This window comes from Solea solea, chromosome 6 (assembly GCF_958295425.1).
Source record: "Solea solea chromosome 6, fSolSol10.1, whole genome shotgun sequence".
Lineage (NCBI taxonomy): Eukaryota > Metazoa > Chordata > Actinopteri > Pleuronectiformes > Soleidae > Solea > Solea solea.
The window spans coordinates 21,115,343-21,133,610 of record NC_081139.1 but is presented as its reverse complement, the minus strand read 5'-3'; the positions used below and the strand labels follow the sequence as shown (position 1 = coordinate 21,133,610).

The 18,268-nt window shown below is 40.6% G+C and overlaps 2 protein-coding genes across 5 annotated transcripts; both read right to left on the bottom strand.

Moving 5' to 3' along the window:
* Window positions 1–162: 162 nt before the first annotated feature.
* pfdn5 (prefoldin 5) lies at window positions 163–2,317 on the bottom strand. Its single transcript, XM_058632475.1, has 6 exons — window positions 2,190–2,317; window positions 1,309–1,411; window positions 1,177–1,208; window positions 989–1,063; window positions 775–880; window positions 163–325 (listed from the first exon to the last, which is right to left on the bottom strand). The coding sequence occupies exons 1-6, from the start codon at window positions 2,253–2,255 to the stop codon at window positions 240–242; spliced, it is 468 nt and encodes a 155-aa protein (XP_058488458.1). The 5' UTR covers window positions 2,256–2,317; the 3' UTR covers window positions 163–239.
* Window positions 2,318–2,564: 247 nt separating this feature from the next.
* Window positions 2,565–16,970, bottom strand: espl1 (extra spindle pole bodies like 1, separase). Of its 4 annotated transcripts, none has more exons than XM_058632347.1 (32): window positions 16,793–16,970; window positions 16,553–16,641; window positions 15,465–15,767; window positions 14,622–15,374; window positions 14,423–14,524; window positions 14,200–14,311; window positions 13,690–13,817; window positions 13,287–13,480; window positions 12,895–13,137; window positions 12,569–12,713; window positions 12,261–12,420; window positions 11,883–12,022; window positions 11,612–11,746; window positions 11,409–11,525; window positions 11,132–11,303; window positions 10,882–11,010; window positions 10,599–10,755; window positions 10,265–10,374; window positions 8,999–10,134; window positions 8,504–8,903; window positions 8,080–8,202; window positions 6,963–7,179; window positions 6,649–6,854; window positions 6,074–6,201; window positions 5,867–5,989; window positions 5,211–5,360; window positions 4,917–5,084; window positions 4,715–4,819; window positions 4,508–4,623; window positions 4,336–4,419; window positions 3,848–4,012; window positions 2,565–2,931 (listed from the first exon to the last, which is right to left on the bottom strand). In XM_058632347.1, exons 2-32 carry the CDS (start codon window positions 16,631–16,633, stop codon window positions 2,730–2,732), a joined length of 6,504 nt encoding a protein of 2,167 aa, XP_058488330.1. In that variant the 5' UTR covers window positions 16,634–16,641; window positions 16,793–16,970; the 3' UTR covers window positions 2,565–2,729. The 4 variants fall into 4 exon arrangements, with proteins under 4 accessions (XP_058488330.1, XP_058488329.1, XP_058488333.1 ...); XM_058632346.1 differs by having other exon boundaries at window positions 16,800–16,970; XM_058632350.1 differs by having other exon boundaries at window positions 4,917–5,012; window positions 16,800–16,970.
* Between the last annotated feature and the right edge of the window lie 1,298 nt (window positions 16,971–18,268).

Here is an 18,268-nt window from a genome sequence, read left to right as displayed (position 1 = left end):
AGATTGTGTCAACATCCTGTATGTACATCTAAGGATTTAGTTTGATGACTTTCACAATATGGCATAAAGTCTGATGACAAAATACATGATTGCTATATCATGACAACAACCTTTTGGATAGAAACAAAATCATTTTCTAATTTAGTATTAAACGTGACTTCATAATGTTAACCAAAGGCATTTTATTGTCCATAACCATACATCAAGTAAACATTATTATCATCATGAGTAACAGATCTTTAAGCCTTGGTTGGCCCAACCGGCTGCGATGTCTGCTGGCTCTGTTGTAGCTGCTGGATCTTTACGTTCATTACTTCAATTACAGCTGCAAGATAAAACACAAAGTATTAAGTAAATGGGTGGATCAACTTTGTCTGGTTGTGGTTGAATTCATGACAAATTAAATCACAATAGGTAGCCTAGCCCTAGGTGACTTAAATAAACATGTATGGTGTTTTTTTCTGTTTTCAACTTGTCTCTCAGACTTTGTAAACATTACATTGTTTCCATTATTCGCATTATTGGTTGGTTTTTGACAAAGCACCATAGAACACTGGTACTTTAATCATATTTTCTTTCAAATTACTGTCCATGTGACACGGCTGAAGCGGTCAGCTGAAACTGAAAATAAATAGTATTCTTTTTGGGTTCTTGCATTTGTCATATCCACTGTGTTTGTTATAGATGTGAGATAATTATACCATCAAATGCAAGTCTATGTAAGAGGATTACAAAACAAAATAAATAAATTATGGTATAAATTACTTGGTTTACCTTGTTTCATTGCATGCTTTTCTTGAAGGGCTGGCTGAATTTTCTCTATCTGCTTTGTGAGGAATTCTATTTTGCGCTTGAAGAACTTCTCAGAGTCTTTCACGTTCTAAAGAGACAGAAAGGGACAAAGTCATAAAATGAAGTTCACATAACAATGACCTCTTTGATAAATGCATTTATGTAATGTTTTTTCCCCCCCAAAAAATAACTTTACCTTTTCAACATAATAGCCTGTCCCCACATCCACCAAGACACGATCTACATCATTTAATGTTCCAGGGACATACATCTAAGAAGAAAGCATGTCAAGGACAACCACGTATTGTATATCTCAAGAGAAAAAGTACTCAATTTAAACTAAATGACACAAAATGGCAACAAACAAACTGTGATGAAGGATACAGAGCTGGTGAGAGGAACCAGCAATTCTTTCCCTGCACAAGAAAGGATGAAGAAAATATTAACAAAAATCAAAGACACACTCCAGAAACTCTGTTTAAGCGGCATTAAAAATGTAAATGTAATTTTGCTCACCTTTATTGTTTTTGTTCAGTACACTCAAACTATCTTTGGCATCAACAAACTTGGTCTGGGCCACTTTGAGCTGACCTATTGAAGATGTCAAGAACTCAACCTCCTGCAAAACAAGCAAGGTCAGATTTAATACAACAGAGAATTTAAAAAAAATCTGGATTCAACAAGGATGGATAACCAACTGATCAGGGGCTCAAAAAGTAAACGAATATTGATTAATACAAATGTGTAAAGAAATATTTATCACTGAAATGTAGTATCAGTTTTGAATAGTCATCCATTTTATGGCGTGGTCTAATGGAGGAGACCCATGTCCTATTTTAGCTATGACATTTATTGGTTTAGTATAAAAAACTACTACTACTAATACTACTACTACTACTACTACTACTACTACTAATAATAATAATAATAAATAGGCTGATTTGTTGTTCGATTGCATCCAGTTTTCTTTTTGTTTCACAGACAATAAACCCAGGGAAGGGAAATGTAGGGCTTACTGATAACAATGGTTAACACTTACTGATGCAGTTTGTGTGGTCACTTTAGCACTTTATGGATACGAACAGTTTATTTACAACTACATTGGTTGCCATCCACTGGTCAAAAGGCCCAGACTTAACATTAAAATCAACCAAATATGTACATCATATGTAAGGTAAGTGTAGGTGGAAAGTGTATCCCATAATGTTATATAGTATTTAATATAGAAAGCTGGACACCGTAACGTGATACACACCAGGCATTTAACAGATCATTTTAGCGTTAGCTTCCGGAGTTAGCTTCCACATTGTCCCGTTAACATCTAGATTATCATCTTCATACAGTCAATATGCAAGAAAGATACACAGAAATAAAAATGACAAATCATCCTTTGATACCTGATCTAGCTGAGTTTTCAGTCCCTCCAACTGAGGAAGGGAGAGGTCTGTGAGATTCACCGCCATGTTGCAAGCGCGATGCCAGATGATGACCTGCTTTGTGATTGTGTTTCCGGGTGAAACTCAGCCACCATTAGTTTGAAGCGACGCCACCTTGTGGCCAATGATGATTAACAGCTTGTTTTCAAGCGTCAATGCATTCGCGACATGCATTCACTTTAAATGCATGTCGTCAGGAAACACAGCGCTACCAACACAACCACAGACTGCATGTGAAACCACATTTATTAAAGAATTTCAAAACAGCATTTAACACTTTATAAAAATGGGAGAGGTTTAAAAAAAATTGTCAGAACACTGTTACATTTGTTTTAAAAAAAAAATAAGGCATTGGTTTAAATTAAGACAATCCAATACATTCATTTTTGCAAAAAGTTTAAATGAAATTCAAATAATAATCACACCATTAAAATTTTAAATACTGCATAAAATCATTTATACCCTGCTTTTAAAATACGTTTGATGGACTTTCCATTCCATCTACTGCAGGTGGACAGGTAAACCATAGACCACAGGTGCAGCTCCAATGAGGTGTTTCAGATGTGTGGCCTGACGTGATCGGCCCATATAATCCAGGAGGGAGGCTCCAGATCCAGCAGATAACCAAGACTCCAACAAGGCTTTTGTGAATCGATCAATATCCCGATCGGTCACGTCCCATAAGTTTCCCAAAACAAAGGGACTAAAGAGGGAAAAGGTCATAGAATGGAATGAAATGAGACCGTGTTTCCCAAAATTAACCATGAATAGTCACAAATCTAATTCCATACTGCTGTTGCTGGAAACCAGCCTGAGATACATACACTCACCCCTAGAAAACATAGGGACACAAAACTGATTTTAGCCACTTATCATATAAAATATATGCCTGCTTAAGTGTACAATACATTTGTTGTTATTTGTAACAAATAGAAAGCCTTTTTCAATTGGAAAACCATTTACTCTGTGCACCAAAGTCCATTTACAATACGTCACACATCACAGCACACAGGAGTTGTTCCACTACTACCTCCATCTTAAATGTGTTTTTTTACAACTATGGCACAGTTACTGTAATGAGAGAGAAACACATTCTAATCCCAGGTGTAAAGGGGGCCTATAGTGGTTTTAAATCCTTTGTCAAGTTAACCAAAGTGACTCAAACAAGGCAGCAGTAGATCAGCAGCTCCCATTAAGCTAATGATGCTAATTTTCTATAAGAATTTTTGAGTTTGTAAACTGATCATTCTCCTGCACCAGTTTCCATCTGGAAAAGACTATTAACTGCTGAGACAAAGGTTTAAACATTCTTAAAATATTGTATACAGGAGCAGGCTTATAATTAGGTGAACCCTTTGTAAATTGGCTAAAATCTGATTTTCCTTGTCAGTGCTAATCATGTGTCATGTGTACCTCATACAAAGACACTTCCAAAACCCAGAAATATCATTTGATAACTGGTGCATGACTCTCATTCATGAGGTTGCAAATTTTAACCTGTCCAAAACATAGGTAAAAAAAAAACTTGCCATTTGCCAATCTCTCTTTGTTGTTGTAAAAACATGCATTAAAAAAATAGAATTATCTGATGCTCAGTCAACTGCACATTGATATCTCACCAGCCTGCTATGAGGTAGTTGAGGATGATGCCATGTCCTTCCTGGTCCCCACGCACTGCCAGAGCAGCACTGCTGCAGCCAAAGAGCAGAGAGGAAGCTCTCATCTGTCGTTTCAGGACCATCTGACTGTCTAAGAAACGAGCGCCTGCTCCATGACCCACGTAACTGCGGGAACCAAAGCAAAGAGAAAAACAGGTTATCAAATCACACACTAACATGTTAGCTATTAAATCCATGTGGTATCCCACTAATCTCCATCAATAAGCCAACATTATGAATTTCTTTCTTAATGAAACCTTTCAACAATGTATTTTCTGAAGATTCAGTCACCTAACTGCATTTCCACATTAGAGCCTTTCAATCATGTCAGAACTATATCATTTCATCCCATACTTCTGTATTGTCAGAAATGTATGTACAGGTATATCTCAACAGCCTTCTGGCCATAGATTTCTCTGTCAGGATGATTAAAATCATCATTTACTCACATGTAGAGATCCTTGGTTGCTACAGCTTCCTCCAGCTGACCAGAGTCAGGAGCCACACCACATACGCCTTCCCAATCCAGTTGACTTTAAGCAGAATATTGATATAATAAATTACAAATAGAACTGGGACAAACAAGTTTCACCCTCATGTTTTAAATCTCTCAGTATTTACCGGCTAAACCACTGCTTGAATTGGTCCTGAGAGTGTCCTAAATTAGCATCAGGGTCCAGCACATAGTACACCTTCCTTGTATCCACGCCTCGCTTCAGGATGGAGTGAGAGTCAGTCTGAAGGGGGAAGAAATAATGCATGGAGACCTATATCTACCACAAAACACAGTCACTGCAGCGCAGTGATATTTACAGGGTTTCATCTGACCTCCTTCTGAAGGCTCAGTCCAATCAGTGAGTGAAGTGAAGGCATCCGGCTGACAGAGTGAGCATTTAAGATGGAGATGCTCTCCCATGGCAACTTCTGCAGGTACTGCAAAGCAAACAGGATTCATGGTAATAGTTCTCTCTCCATAAGGGATATTTTGTAATAGTGCTATTATGTATTTGACAGAGACAGTATAACCAACCTTGTCTAGGATGAGAACAACATGACCATGGGGCTGGTCTCTCTCTGAAACTTGGGACACAGCTGTTTGGAGAAGCTGATCACACTCCATGTCCCACTGTGGAGAAACTCCAAGAGTAAATCTCTGTACGTCTTCCTGGGAGAGCACAGGAAATGCAGACAGCAAAGCCTGGAACAAAAGTCAGAAGTTCAGTGGTTGCCGTTTTGTCACCGTAACAGAATGGAGGGTCACACAGTGACGCCCCAGGATCCATTGAGTGCAAGAAACGTAAAATAAAAAAAAACACTCCCACACCTTTAACATCTCCTCACTGCCAGTGAATCCTCTTGAAGACAATGCTTTGTAAAGATGCTGGGCCTGACTGGAAATCTCTGGATATGAGGAAAGTGGTAGAAGAAGGCTCTTCCAGCATCCAAGCAATTCTTCCATCTCTTTCAACAGATGCTGCAAGACATTTTTTTTCCAACAAATCATGAGTAAAGAGACCAAAAAAAGAGAACATAAACAATGCTGCTCAGCTTCCCACACAATAAACTCCCATACTTTGCAATGTTGTTTTAAAAATCAAGAATCCAAGAATTTCTACTATGGTCATTACCTTTATTTTTTTTATTATTTTTTTTTTAATGATTTTGATCAGACAGACAGACCAACCAGCCAAACACATATCCTCCTTGATGGAGGCAACACCTATTTCCTCATGTTTCCTGCTAAAGGAAATCATGTGTTGACTGGTCCAGTTTTCTTGCTTGTCTGTTTAACTGTGTCAAAGTCCAAGACATTCTCTTTTCCTACCCAGTAATAGAAATCTATCAAAGAGCCAATGCATCTGGGAGATGATCTGATAAATATAAACATTATTTTTTTAAAATAGCAAACGCACTTGGGCAGACACTAATAGTAATTGTGCACGCTTAAAACATTAAAACCGAGTTTCAAGTTTCCCTTACCTCAACTCGAGAGTCGAGCGCTCTGCGGCCTTCCCACCACTTTGCTTTCTCAGACACACAGCTCACAACCTTCTGTTCCACCAAAATACTGTCCATCTCCTGCACGAGCCAACTAATGGGGTGCTGCATGACACAACAAAAGTCAAGGTTTTTCACAGAGTTGGTAATATTTGTTATGAAAAGAAGACAAATCATTGTCATCGTCACCTGCTGCTTAGATGTGGGGATATGAACAGTGACAGGATCACATCCCTTTTCAAGACGTGACAGCATGATGCTGTCGCCCATTTGTCCAGGTTTTACTCCAAACATGGACATCACACACACCGTTACCCCTGCAGAACAGAGAAGGGATAAATGAGCCAAAGTGAAAACCCACAAAAACCCCCTCACATCTAGGTTTTGTCTTTAGTGGGAAGTGTAATCACTCATCAGTATTCATTCCCAGATCAAAGGATTCTTCAGCAACCACAGGTATTATCACATAAGAGGAAACATGGCAGCTTTCTCCCCTGCTCCAATACAATGCTTGATGTCTGTGTCAGGCCTCCATGCTACTTCCTACTGTTTCAAAGCCAGGTTCTTGAGTCAAACATAACAGAATAGTAAACTCATCTACTGGTGTATATATATAAAATAACTTTGCAGTGCAAAAGTTATAATCATTGTAAAAGACATAATTGCAGCTCATTAAGCTTTACAGATGTACAAATACAAACCATGTCGTAGATGAAAACATGGAGATTTTTCTATTGAGATAAGAACAGTATTTACTGCTTTACCTGGGGGAAGGTGTTGAAGTTGCTGGATAAACTCCTGGCAGTGGGTCTTGGGAAAAGATGAAGAGTCAGCAGTAGGGAAGGAGAAGGTGTTTTCAAGCTGAGTCAACCTTTGTTCAGCTGAAGTCTTGGGCTCAGTCGAACTGAGCTCTTTTAGACTCAGAGCATCCATCTTGTCTGCCAATTCATTTGACGACTTTCTCAGCTTTCTGTTGCATGAACAAAAAGATCAGTAATTTTCACACAGATCTGTGATGATGCGAATAAAATATTCTGGCAATAAGTTATCAGATGAGTAAATTTCAAGTTGTGCTTACTTGAGACAGCTGGCTAAATGCCTGATTGTACGATGACGGCTTGTGATGCCCACCGACTGGGCGTGTAGCATTGCTGTAGTCACAGGGTCCTGCTGTCCCAGTGCCAAGGCCAGAAGAGCACAGAGGGTCGGGTAAATGGCGGGAGAAGGGAAGTGCTGAAGGGTCAGCCAGGCAGAACAGAGCAATGACTGAACATCCTCCAGTGAGAGATTTTCTGCTGGAAAAACAAAGACAATTGAGAAGGACCTATCTCTCTAGTTACCAGCTATAGCTAATGGCTAATAATGCTGTGTTTCTATCATGGTACAGTTCGGGTCTGTAAAGACCTAGATCAGGCTCAGAAAAGTACCTTTACTTGGTAAAAGGGTGTGGGCTGTGCTCGATGGCCGCATCAGTGAGATATGTAGCATGAAGTTGTACTGGTGCAAAGAAATCGAATGGTACGCAGAAAACAATGGACGACAATGACATCCAGCCACTCTTTTTTTCCTGCTGAGTTTGTGCCATTTAAAATTGCCTCGACATCTATGGGATATTCACACCAGTTGCAAGGGAGTGACATTTTTCTGACACCGAATCAGCCAACTGTGGTGGATGGAGCCCGTCTAGCCCCACCCTGACCTTACTGTACCATTGTCCTGTTGTAGCCCAAGGGAAGGGTGCCAAAAAATGGATGGGTAGGGTCTGGTTATTGTGGTGTTATTCTTAATGGAAATGCAAAAAAATAGATATTGTACAGTACCAAACCACTGCATGAATATGATATTTGTACTTATTTGGACAGTAGGGCTCAACAATTCGGGGAAAATTGTCCCAAACATGCAGGGGTTAATTACTTACTTGGTTGATTGGTAGTGCATATGTTAGCCCTCCTATGGACTGGCCACCTATCCAGGGTGTACCCTGTTATTTGGCTCCAGCAAGCCAGTTTCAAATTTGGCAGGTAACTTACTAAGGGCACCAGTGTGTGCAGTGCCAAAGTGGTGTTAGGATCACAAATGCAAGAGATATTGAAATAAATCTCTGAAAGTGCTGCTTCTACGCCACTTTTGTAATTACATTGTTACAAGCTAAATAATTACCGGAAGATGATGGATATACTTTTAGAAAAACTCACCTGGCCTGGTGTCAGAATGGGAGAGCTGGGTCTGTGGACCTTCTCTCAGGTGACCTCTGCTCCTCATCTCAGAGAAGCTTTCTCTCTCCAAGCAACAAATATCCCGTCGTAAGATTTCAAAATCTATATACACACACACACACACACACACAGAGAAATAAGGCCAGAGTTGTGGGAGGTTTCTAGATTTTGTTGCACAGCAACGACTGGTCTTCCTTCTTATTTTACATGCACCTTCTAATTCAGTTTTTTTTACTGCCCAATTACTGCATGAAATCCACAAATGGTTTAATAGTAAAGCATTCTACTATAGGTATGGTGCGATCAATTGTAAAAATGTAAATCTCTGATCATTTACAGCCAATGCAACATTTGTCTGCAGAGTTATTTATACAGTTACAAGATACACACTGAAATCTCTTACTTGAAGCAGGACTGTCTTCAGTCTCATTGTCCGATGTCCTAAGCTGCTCAATGCTCATGTCCAGAACGTGATTAGATTCCTCGTCAATGGTCCTCATTTTGTCCGGCTCCTCCAGTGTTTCCGCCTCGGTGCTGGACAAGGCTTTTCTGCTTCTTCCTCTTCTTGTTGGGGCGGGTTGACACACCAAACTTTCATCATCCTCAGAGGATGTGACCCGATGCACGACAGTGCTCCTTTTACCCCTGACTTGCCTCTTGGTCTGTATGTTCTCAGAAGGTTGATCAGAGACCGTCTTAGCACTATGGGCAGCTTTTCTAGTGGTTGTCCGTTTTTTAGGAATGTCCAGCTTTTCTTTGGGCTCTGCCTGGGCTTCTGAGTCACTCTCATCACTAAACTCCACCTGTAACAAAAATAAAGTTTTTTATTATTATTATTTCAGTACAAAAAAAAAGAAAGAATGCATTTTAAAACATCTACCTCTGATTCGATGCCTACCTTGAAACGTGATTTCTTTGTGCGTCTGGGAGCAGCAGGCACAGGTTGGGTTTTCTCTTGAACAGGTGAACACTCTTCAAACACATGAAACTGCTGCTTGGAGACAGTTCTCGGTGCTTTCCGCACTGAACCAGGAGCTTTTACCTTTTGAACAGGGGTAAAAGCCAAAGTGGGTATGGCAGTGTTGAAGTCAAAACAGCTATGCTCCTTAACAGAGGACTTTGATTTCACTGTCACTGGGGTCATTGGAGGCAATAACTTCCCTCTGGTCGCAGAGCTTATTGGAGCTTGAATCTTGGGCTTGACAGTCTTGACCTTCTTTGCCTCCTTAGATTTGTCGGGGATATCAGTGTCTTTCGACTTTTTCACCAAGGAAGAGGCAGCTACAGTTTTCTGCTCTGATTCCAGCTCTTTATTTTCTGTTGGTGCATTCCAAGTCCAAACATTTGAGAAAAGCTCCTCTGGGTTGCACCCTTTTTTGGCAGCCAATGTGATCAATGATACAATGGCTTTAATACCCATTAGGCCTGCTCTTACAGGTCTCAGCACAGGAGAGGGCATGGAATCAACAAATGCTAAGCCAGCTTCCAGAACTTTCCATATACCACAGTTGCTGTTGAGCCTTGGCTCCAGCCCAGACAAGGCCATGTGAAGGTACACACGGCCCACCACGTCTTGCATCAAGGATGGTATATAGGAACCTTTTGTGTGGCCATGGGGAGGGAACATTTTTGCCAGTTTTGCCCCAAGTTTGGCAGAGAGGCTTGTACAGCGGGATAATGTTGCCCACTGAAGTTTTAAACTGACTTTGGCATCATTGGGATCCAGCTGGAGAACCAGATCAGCCTGCGTAGCAGCCCAGCGAGCAGTAGCACGGCCCAGACAGGGCTCAGAGCAGCAGGGGCACTCGCAGTTAGATTCATGTGCCAGAGAGGGCAGCCAACGACGTGGCTGGGCTTTGAGAGGCGGGGAGCTGGCCAGATCCCCAACAATGGGTTCTTTAGCAATCCATCTAGTGCTAAGGATGTCTTTAAAGTCATCCTCCAATGTTGGTAGGGGTGCCTGAGGTTTCTTAGCAGGCCGACCTTTCCTGGGCTTGATTTTCACCTCCGTCTTTTGCACCTGATCAGAAAAATCTGAGAAGAAACAAAAGTCAATTACAAAGGTCACAAAAACTCAAATCTCAAATGGGAGCAGAGTGAAATACTATCGATGAAGTTTGGTGTATTACAATCAAAAATACAAGTAACTATGAATTTAAGTGACCTGTGCAGAGCTCCAGAAGGTTTCTGACATTATCCAAGTCAGCTCCACTTTCTTCTCTCTCCCCCTGCATCAGCTCCAACTCTGCTTTTATCACCAGCAGCTCAGCACATCTGGAAAAACAAAAGAATGAGCAAAAAGAATATTTTTAACACCTGAACAAAAATGCAAATTATCACCTAATAATTAACACCTTCAAATACAAAACAATCTACCAACACTACCAAAAAGAAAAACACTTTAATAACAGATTGACAGTAACTGTAAACATGCCACCACTTGAATGGTAAAACAATACAATAGGCCTATGTTCGATAGATGATGTTTATGTGCATACTTGCTGAGTGCTTGCAGCTTGTTAGCCAGTTTAAGTGCTTCTAGGCATTGGAGCCTGGCATCATTGATGGCCCCACAGTTGCTCCTAAGAGCCACCATCTTCACGGAGCAGTTTAACAGCTCTGACAGCAGCTGCCATTTCACCACTAGGTTATCTCCTACTCAAGGACCAACGGAGAGAGACAGAGAGAGTGGAGGAGATATTTACATAGCTGAAAGCATTAAAAAAAGCACAATTCTGTTTTTCAAATCAAATGTTATGTTCACTTTAAAGAAAAACATACCTTGGTCAATGAAGCGCACATCTGAACTGCTGCCATTTGTCCCGTACAGGCCTTTCCCCACCAAAGTGACCAGCAGGCTACAGAGAAGCTTCAGACTTTCATACAGGGCAGTGTCCGGGCTATTTATACCTAAGACATAAACACAAAAATCCATAATTAGATATAGCTGCAAACCTCAATATGACCATTTCATATCGTAAAATACAAAGACTACTGGTAATATGAAGTGGATCAAATTGCTTCTACCAACCATATTCTGTGATACGTGTGCGCTCGGCCTGTGACAGCACGGTTGTGTCCAAACTCAGGTAAGTGCTGCAGGTCTGTAGAGCCCGAGCACGAAGCAGGTACCAACTTTTGGAATGTCTCTGCTCATTCACTTCTTTAAGCACCTCACACAGATATGGCACTCCTTTATCCACCTGAAATATGGCCAAGAGAGGGACACATTCTGAAAATCAGCAGTTTCAGCAAATTCAGTGCATTCATGTAAAAACTAAAATACTGCTAGCAGACTTGTTACCTACCTGCCCTGTGCTGTAGTAGTACTGAGCTCTCAACAGAAGGGCCAGCATAGAAATGGATGAAGGTCCTTCACTGGTGGTTTCTGAAGTTAGATCTTTTCCTGCTTGCTCTAACTGTGCCTGAAACAAAGGTAAATTTGGAATGTTTTTTCCTGATATAAATGTATTCTTGTTGGACAGGGACAATCATTATAAAACTGCTTTACCAAAGCCAGTTCGGGGGCACCCATATCCAAAAGGAGGCTGGCTGATTGACAGAGGGAGCCGACACAAAGATGTTTGTCAGACAGGTGGCGTGAAAGTCCAGTTGCAAGTTTGTAAGCTTCCAGAGCCTTAAGAGGCTAAACAAGAGGGCAGAAAGGTATCATTAATGAAGACAGTTACTCATTTATTTCATGACCAAAATCTATTTGGATCTTAACAGAGAACCAAAAAAAAAATTAGTCCAGATTTATTGTCCTCATCATGTGCCATTACCTTTCCCATAAGTCTGAAGAGAGCTGCAGTCAAAACTATTGAGCTGCAGGTCTGTTTGGAGTTCCTGACAGAAGGCAGAGCTTGACTCTGAAGAAGAGCAGCCCACTCATCCAGTGCTCTTTCCAAAGGTTTACACAATTCTTGAAAGAAAATAAATAATTTACAGATTTGGGAAACAGTGATCGACATTTTATGGACCAAACATGTGCTCAATTAATCAAGAAAATAATTAAATGAATAATTAATTATGAAAATAACCATTAGTTTCTACACATCAGAAATAATAATTCCAGAGCTGATTACAAAAATAACATACAGTATATCATGACATTGGCATTTAGTTGAAGGCAATGTACAATATGAGAAATTGGTTCCTACTGTTTTCTGCAGCAAGGTTGAAATGCAGGCCTTCATAAACCAGAATGCTGTCCTGCGTTTTCTGCTTGTCCTCATAATCAAGATCATTGGTGCCTATGGGATTGGCCACACATCGTGACTGTTCACGCACCTCTCTCAGTTTTTTGTCCCTTTCAATGGCCTGGACAAAAAAAAAAGAAAAACAGTATTTCTTTTATTACACAACTACTATGCATTTAGTCAAACCATTCAATTCCAAAATAAGCATTTTCAAACATATCAAAAATACTATTGGTATAACGAATCGGGGCAGATCCAGCAGTGCTAACCTCCTGGAGGTTCTTCTCAAGATTGCAGATAAAGAACCAAAGTGAAGCATGGGCCTTGTCGTCCTTCAGTCTATCAGCATTCTCTGCATTCTCTGGTTCCTCTTCGAGCAACCTTAAAGCTTCTTGGGTAAAATCAACCGCTGAGCTATGTAGTTGAAGAAAAACACAATAAGCACAATGAAAGGTTGGTGGGCAGTCTTGCTCAATCTTTTTAAGATCAGTCTGGTGCTGTATACAGTTTAACCCTGGATGTAAAGACAGATTGTCATCGTGTCTATCATGGAACACTATTAATTGTTAATGTGGATGTAGATGCCAGCTCATACCAGTCAGTCTGTTCGCTGAAATCCTGGAAGCACACGACTTGGGCCATTTCACAAAGGTAAACAGCACGTAGGTGGGTGTGAGAGCTTTCCTCGTGGCAGATTTCCAAAAGATCGCATAGAGTGTTGTATCGCTCCTGGGCAGTGTCGCCTGCCACTTCCTTATAGGCACGCAACTCTTCCTCCAAAAGGCAGAGCAAAACTTTCTCATCAGGGATGTCAGGACCAAAACCATCACGCAGTGTCCTGTTGAAGGAGAAGCCAACAGTTTCCTTTTCATTAGTTTTCTATACGTAAATAAAATAATTTAAAATCCTCAGTTACACCAACTACGTTGCTAACAGTAACTACAGGACACAAAATGTCTACTTTTATATCTGGGCAGGATTCTGTACCTAAGTCGGATGTCCTCCTCAGAGATACGTGCTGCATCAATTTTTATTTTCACCCACAGTGAGACCGGTTCAGCCATATGAGTAGAAATATTGTCACCCAGAGCTTTCAGCCACAGAATCACCCAGTCCAGGGCTTGCTCCAATTGTCCAGCCCTCCGAGACGTCTGCACGGCCAGCATGAAAGGCCGACTCAACTGAACGACAATATGAGCATTATAAATTAGAAGAGGGCAAAACTCATGCATGATGATGATAGTACAGATATTGTGTGTCTACACTATATACTGTATGTGTAAAACATAATTCTTGTACCTATAATCAAAGCCTGTTTTAGATAAACACGTGATGATATTTAGTGACATTTGTCTTATAGCAAAACTAAACATGATTCACAAAGGTTTACCCGATCAACAGACAGTGAGGTGGGGCAGTTCTTGCATAGATCCCTGCAAAGAATCTCCACTAGCTTGAAGGCCTGGTCACAGAGACGCCTGTTGTACAATCCGCAAACTAAATTGCTGACAGTAATCACTACAGACACACAGTGAACAGAAAACAGCACATGTTATAATAATACAAAAACACTGCATGTTACTTAGAGGTCGATCAATGTTTGTTACTATTTTTTTGGTTTTTATGTTTGGTTTGGCCAACTGTTTAATAATAAATAATAGAATACATTGTATTTGACAACAGTTACAGTTTCCAATCTGCATTTTGTGTAAAAAATTTCAAAAAACAAAAGATGAGTTAACCTATATACAGTAAATAAATAATAACCGGCCAAATAATTAAACAATAATCAGCCAGTGCCGAATGCTAAAAGTAAATGGGCATTATTAATCAGCCAACTGCTCAACAGGTTTACCTCAAAGGTTAATGTAACCTGATTAGATTAATAGATTGTAATCACCTGCTTTAATGAGAAGGCTTTCACTAGGGAGCTTTCGCAGCTCAGTCATCATCTGTCCAGCTGTGGCTTGGCAGTAAAGTAGCACTCTGTTCAGTATATCGTTGTTTTCCAGCTGATGATGACAAATTACAAATCGGAGGTTAAGTCTAAATCAGAGAACATTCACAGCCGTAAAAGCATGTTTTTGAATAGTAAGCATGTAAATTACGGTTGTTACCCTCACCTGTGATGCAAGCATGCTCTCGTATGCATACACAAAGCCTTGATACATACTGAAACAAAGGGCCTGTTGCAGTTTGCTTCTCTTAGAAGGGCATGTCAAATTCTGTGAACAAAACACAAACAAGTCACAGATTAACAACTTCTAAAAGTTCTCATAATAATGCAGGCTAAATATGTGTCTGATCAGCAACTACGTTCACCTTCTTCAGCATCTTTGTTATTTGTTCCTGTTGCTCCTCAAGGAAAGAAAACCAGGCCAGGAGTACAGGAGCACTTAAGCCCTGGCTGTGTCCATCCTCGACAGCCCAAACCACTAGTCCACACCCTTCTAGAACGGCATGGGCTTCTTGGTCCCCCATGTTCACTGAGAGAGACCTCAAAGCTCTTGTACAGTTTGTCAAAGCCTGGCCACCCTCCCCACCAGCCTTCATTGTTGAATGAACCTCTACTGCCCACTTGCCAAGCAACAGTGCTGTACACGGACAGTCAGCACAGTCTCTGACCTTTCTTTCAATCTCATTCAGGAAGGTGGACGCCAGATCATAGTGGCCAGACTTACAAAGAGTCTTACTTACAATAAGCAGCATTTCTGAAAACGCATGTACACATGATTTCTTAGCAAACTGCTTAGACCCATCGTCCTCGCAGTCCTGACCACAGGTCTGAAATGTGTCGAAAAGCAAGTGTAATTCCTGGACAAGAAAAGAAGCATCTTCCTTAGACAACACTGCACTGACACTCTCAAATTCAGCAACGGCATCCTCTGTGTATATGGGTGCTTTAGAGAAGGATGGAGTTGCATTTTCTGTATCCAACATCATGAGGAAGCTCAGAGCTTGCATCTGGCAGTGGAGCTTTTCACGGTGACTCAGGGTTTTCTTGTCTTTGGTAGCAGATAATCCACTCCAGAGCACAGAGAAACAGCTCCTCAATAGAACAGTGTAGTCGTCGGCCTATGGACCCCACAGATCTGGTTAATGCTGAACGTAATGTGGTAACCAACCAACCAATTCAATAACATCAATGTTAAAAATAATACATACCTGCTGTGCCGAAGCAAGCCTATTGCAAAGCACCCCAGCAACATGGCTGCACAGACTGTGAGCCTGTAAGGAGCTTAGCTTCTTGACAATGTGAAAAATTATCTTTTCCATGTACAGCGGACTGCTCAGAGGAACAAGTGTCACAGAACGGTCATAACCATGAAGGGAAAGCTCCACCAGCTTTACAAGTTGCCTGATATGGTCAGAGTCAGGGCGCCCAACTCCAAGTTGATGGTTACACGCTCTGATGATCCGGTCACACAGTGTGCGACCCTGAAGGCCTGGACGGCTCTTCACATAGTTCTGCAAAATGCAAACCAAACTCATTTACAGTATATAATCTTTACAATGTTACCTGTGATGTGATTATTTTACACACAAGATGGTCATTTTCTGACACAGCAGCTGGAGATGGGCAGTTGGTTTACACGTTAAAAACTAAAACAAATTTGTAAAATTGTCTCATTTTGTTATTCACATTTTCATGATAGGTTTATTTTATATTCAGTTCCCAACAAATAGCTTCTCAATTACAGCCAAAACGATGGTCACATATTTTAGATCTAAATTAATCTCAATAACATTCCTATCATTGCAATAATCGTAAAAACATGCTCTTTATGTCTGTATTTCTGTACATACTTTATATTTACAGATTCCAGTTATATTTATTATCATACAACATAAAGGGCTTAAAAAGCACACACTGATGTCATGTATACATTTCATGTTAAGGTACATTATTTGCTTTTTCTTTAAAAAAAAAATTTCCCCACAGTGGTTAATAAAATATTCAGATTTTGATTCTAAAGTGAAAAACAAGAAGATCATTATAAATATTGAGGTCCTTGAACTGAAGACTTCCCCTTGTTGCACTTAAATGACTGTGTTGGCGAGAGAGACAGCATTTTTAAGTCACTCATATGAAATATTAATGTTTTTCACCACAATTCTTAATACCCTTGTCCCGAGTATGGAAATTGACCCCTAAATATGGCACACTGTCCTATCTTTGGTCGGTTTTATGATTACTCATTTGCAATAGGGGCTATTGCAAATGATAAAGTGGAGATAAACGTTAAACTAACCTCCAGTTCTTGGTGTAAGAGCTCCGTCTCTCCCACAGAGGCAGTCTTCTGGATGTACTCGTCCACTTTCAAACACTTCATGTCGAAAGCTGTTGGGAACAACACTCGTTAAAGCGGTTTGTTAAGACACGACAGACTGAGTGTGTGAACTGTACTGTTAGCTAATATTAGCGACACAGTCGTTCACAAACATGACACAGCTCGAGGAACGTTAACGCAACTAATAGAGTGTTCACTTACAACTCACCCGGAGCTGGAGACCTATGTAGAAATACGTTTATTTACGGCAGCTAGTAAGAACAGGTGATATCCATATGAAGACAGTGTGGTAAGCAGAACCGCTGCTCGTGAGCTCAAATAACGTTGATAAGACTCAAATTCTCAGCTATCATGAAAACTCCACTACTCCCACACACACACACACACTGGCGCACTGTTTTTGAACGGTGTTGGTTGACCAATCAGACGGGACATCCGCTTTTTACCCGGAAACGCAAAGATCCATGGGTAATGTAGTTTTTTTCCTATATTGATTTTACAGAATGGCCCTTTTGTATTTTAAAGGTCGAGTGGAAGATTACTTTCTGCAGCATTTTTTTTACTGTATTGCTTAAAATGCTCTTCACACCCCAGTTCTAACTAATTCATTAATGCATTGTCACAAAAATAATAAATGTCAGTCGGCCTGTAAACAGGCCTGTTAAAACACCCTCCAATCATATTATATATAACGGTCCGAACATATTCATTGCATTGGATTGTGATCAATCAAACTGCCATCTGACACCCCCCCCCCCCCCCTTTCTCCCCCATGCGTGTACCCCTGTTTGTGCACTAATCTCGCATGCTCAAAAGACAGCGCCAGAGCTTATGCTAGCTTGCTAAATCCAACAAGACAGTTGCAGCAACGTTATGACAGAAAAGGCGCCAACAACAGGTGCCGCAAATGAAAGACGTTTTTTTGGGAAAGCTACTGCCAAGAAAAAGACTGAGTGCAGAGTGATCCAAGATACTGCAACAGTATCCAAAAAAAACAAAAAGTCCTGAAAGTTTCGGATGCTGCTCGTGAAACTGTGTTCATCGTGTGTTCCTGTGCTCTGGAGGCGTAGCTTCAGATTGTTTTCCCAGGATCTCCAACCCTACATTTAAGAGAGAACCAACAACAAAATAGTCCAGATTTGTTTTACCCTTATTATGTGTGCCATTACTTTCCCCATTAGTCTGGAGAGCTGCTGTCAGAATAACTGAGTTGCCAGTCTGTTTGGAGTTCCTGACAGAAGGTAGAGCTTGACTGTAGAAGAGCAGCCCACTCATCCAATGCTCTTTCCAACCTATGCTTGAGTTTATCCATTTTTTTCTATTTTTTTATTCCAAGTACCACCTGAGAAAATAATTATCTATAAAAGTAGCACCATTATCACCAACGTTAAAATACAGTGGTGTAAATAGGCCGAGCAAAGTCAGATACGGTCTTTTCACTGGAGACAGATTTGCTCTCTTCTCTTACTCACATATACTTCAGGCACTGGTATAGTGAGATTAGATTAAGATAAGATTAAGTTAAATGGACTTTAATTATTATTAGTTAAACATTTGGTTATTTGTTTCATTTTCTACGCACTCCGGTCAAAATTCCTCTGCTCCGATCTCATACCCTGGTTTATGCAGTATAACAGTATGTGTGATTTTCCTACAAGTACCACCAGAGGAAGCTTG